Source organism: Eimeria necatrix, genomic scaffold, assembly GCF_000499385.1.
Source record: "Eimeria necatrix Houghton genomic scaffold, Enh_scaff953, whole genome shotgun sequence".
Taxonomy (NCBI): Eukaryota; Apicomplexa; class Conoidasida; order Eucoccidiorida; family Eimeriidae; genus Eimeria; species Eimeria necatrix.
The window spans coordinates 1-1,110 of NW_013654749.1; the positions used below are offsets into that span (position 1 = coordinate 1).

The 1,110-nt window shown below is 56.3% G+C and overlaps 1 protein-coding gene across 1 annotated transcript; it reads right to left on the bottom strand.

The window, feature by feature from the left end:
* Positions 1-83: 83 nt before the first annotated feature.
* Positions 84-515, bottom strand: ENH_00084030 (p25-alpha domain-containing protein, putative; the record flags this gene model as incomplete). Its single annotated transcript, XM_013583485.1, has 1 exon — positions 84-515. The coding sequence occupies one exon, from the start codon at positions 513-515 to the stop codon at positions 84-86; it is 432 nt and encodes a 143-aa protein (XP_013438939.1).
* Between the last annotated feature and the right edge of the window lie 595 nt (positions 516-1,110).

The window sequence follows — 1,110 nt, forward strand, 5'->3', positions numbered from 1 at the left end:
CCACCCCCCCCCACCCACCGCAGCCACCCCCGCAGCCGCAGCCGCAGCAGCAGCAGCAGCAGCAGCAGCAGCAGCAGCAGCAGCTAGAGCTTGGTGCCCCTGACGTCTGCGGGGCTGCGGTCGAGGAGGTTGGAGAGGTCGTTGACTTTGTCGTCTTTGGTGGAGGGGCCCCCGTGGGCGTGGACTCCGGTGTACAGACTCTTGTCGTCATAGAACTTATTAGCCAGGGCCTTAGTGCCAGTGTAGACGGGGCCCCCTGCTGCAGCAAGCTGCTGCAGCAGCTGCTGCAGCGAGGTTTGCTTCTTGTCTGCGATCTGCTGCAGCGCCTGCTCGAACTCCGCCAGCCCGAGGGTTTTGCTGCCTTTTTGCTTCGCCTTCGCAAACACTAAATCAGCGTCTGTGGCGCTGAACTGCTTCCCCAGCAGCTTCCCGTCTCTGCAGAGCTTCACGAAAGTCCGCCCGTCCATTGCTGCTGCGCCGTGCGTGAAACTCTCAAACACCTCCTGCGCAGACATCTTCCTGCTGCAGCAGCAGCAGCAGCAGCAGCAGCAGCAGCAGCAGCGGGAGCAGCGGGAGCAGCAGCAGCAGCAGCAGCACGAGTGCTCGGGGAGTAAGGGAAAGAGGACTGGGCGCTGCAGAGAGAGACTGCAGCTGGCGGGGGCGAATTAATAAATGAAATGCAAATAAATGCAGCAGGTTTAACTCAAATGCAGAACCTGAGGTGTACGTACACCGCAAACCCCCAAGCCTACGACGCAACAGCCGCTCGCTCGAGCCGCCGCGCGGGCCTCACCTGGTGGCTTCTAAAAAGGAAAAGCAGCAAATGACTAAAAAGAAACAAGTCGGAGTTAATTTAAAATAAAAGAATAATTATTTGTGGCTCAGTGACTCTGCTGCTGCTGCTGCAGCAGCAGCACAAACGCTGCAGCCGCTGCTGCCAAGAGGGTGCGCCGCCGCCTAGACTGCTGCGCACTCCGGGCTGCTCGTTGAAGCCCAAATTAAACTCCAAATCAAATATTAATCCTTCAAATGAACTTCTTTTGTTCAATTTAATTAATTTCAACAAATAAATTCCCAATTTCAAACAAATAACCCCCAGAAGTTCCGCGG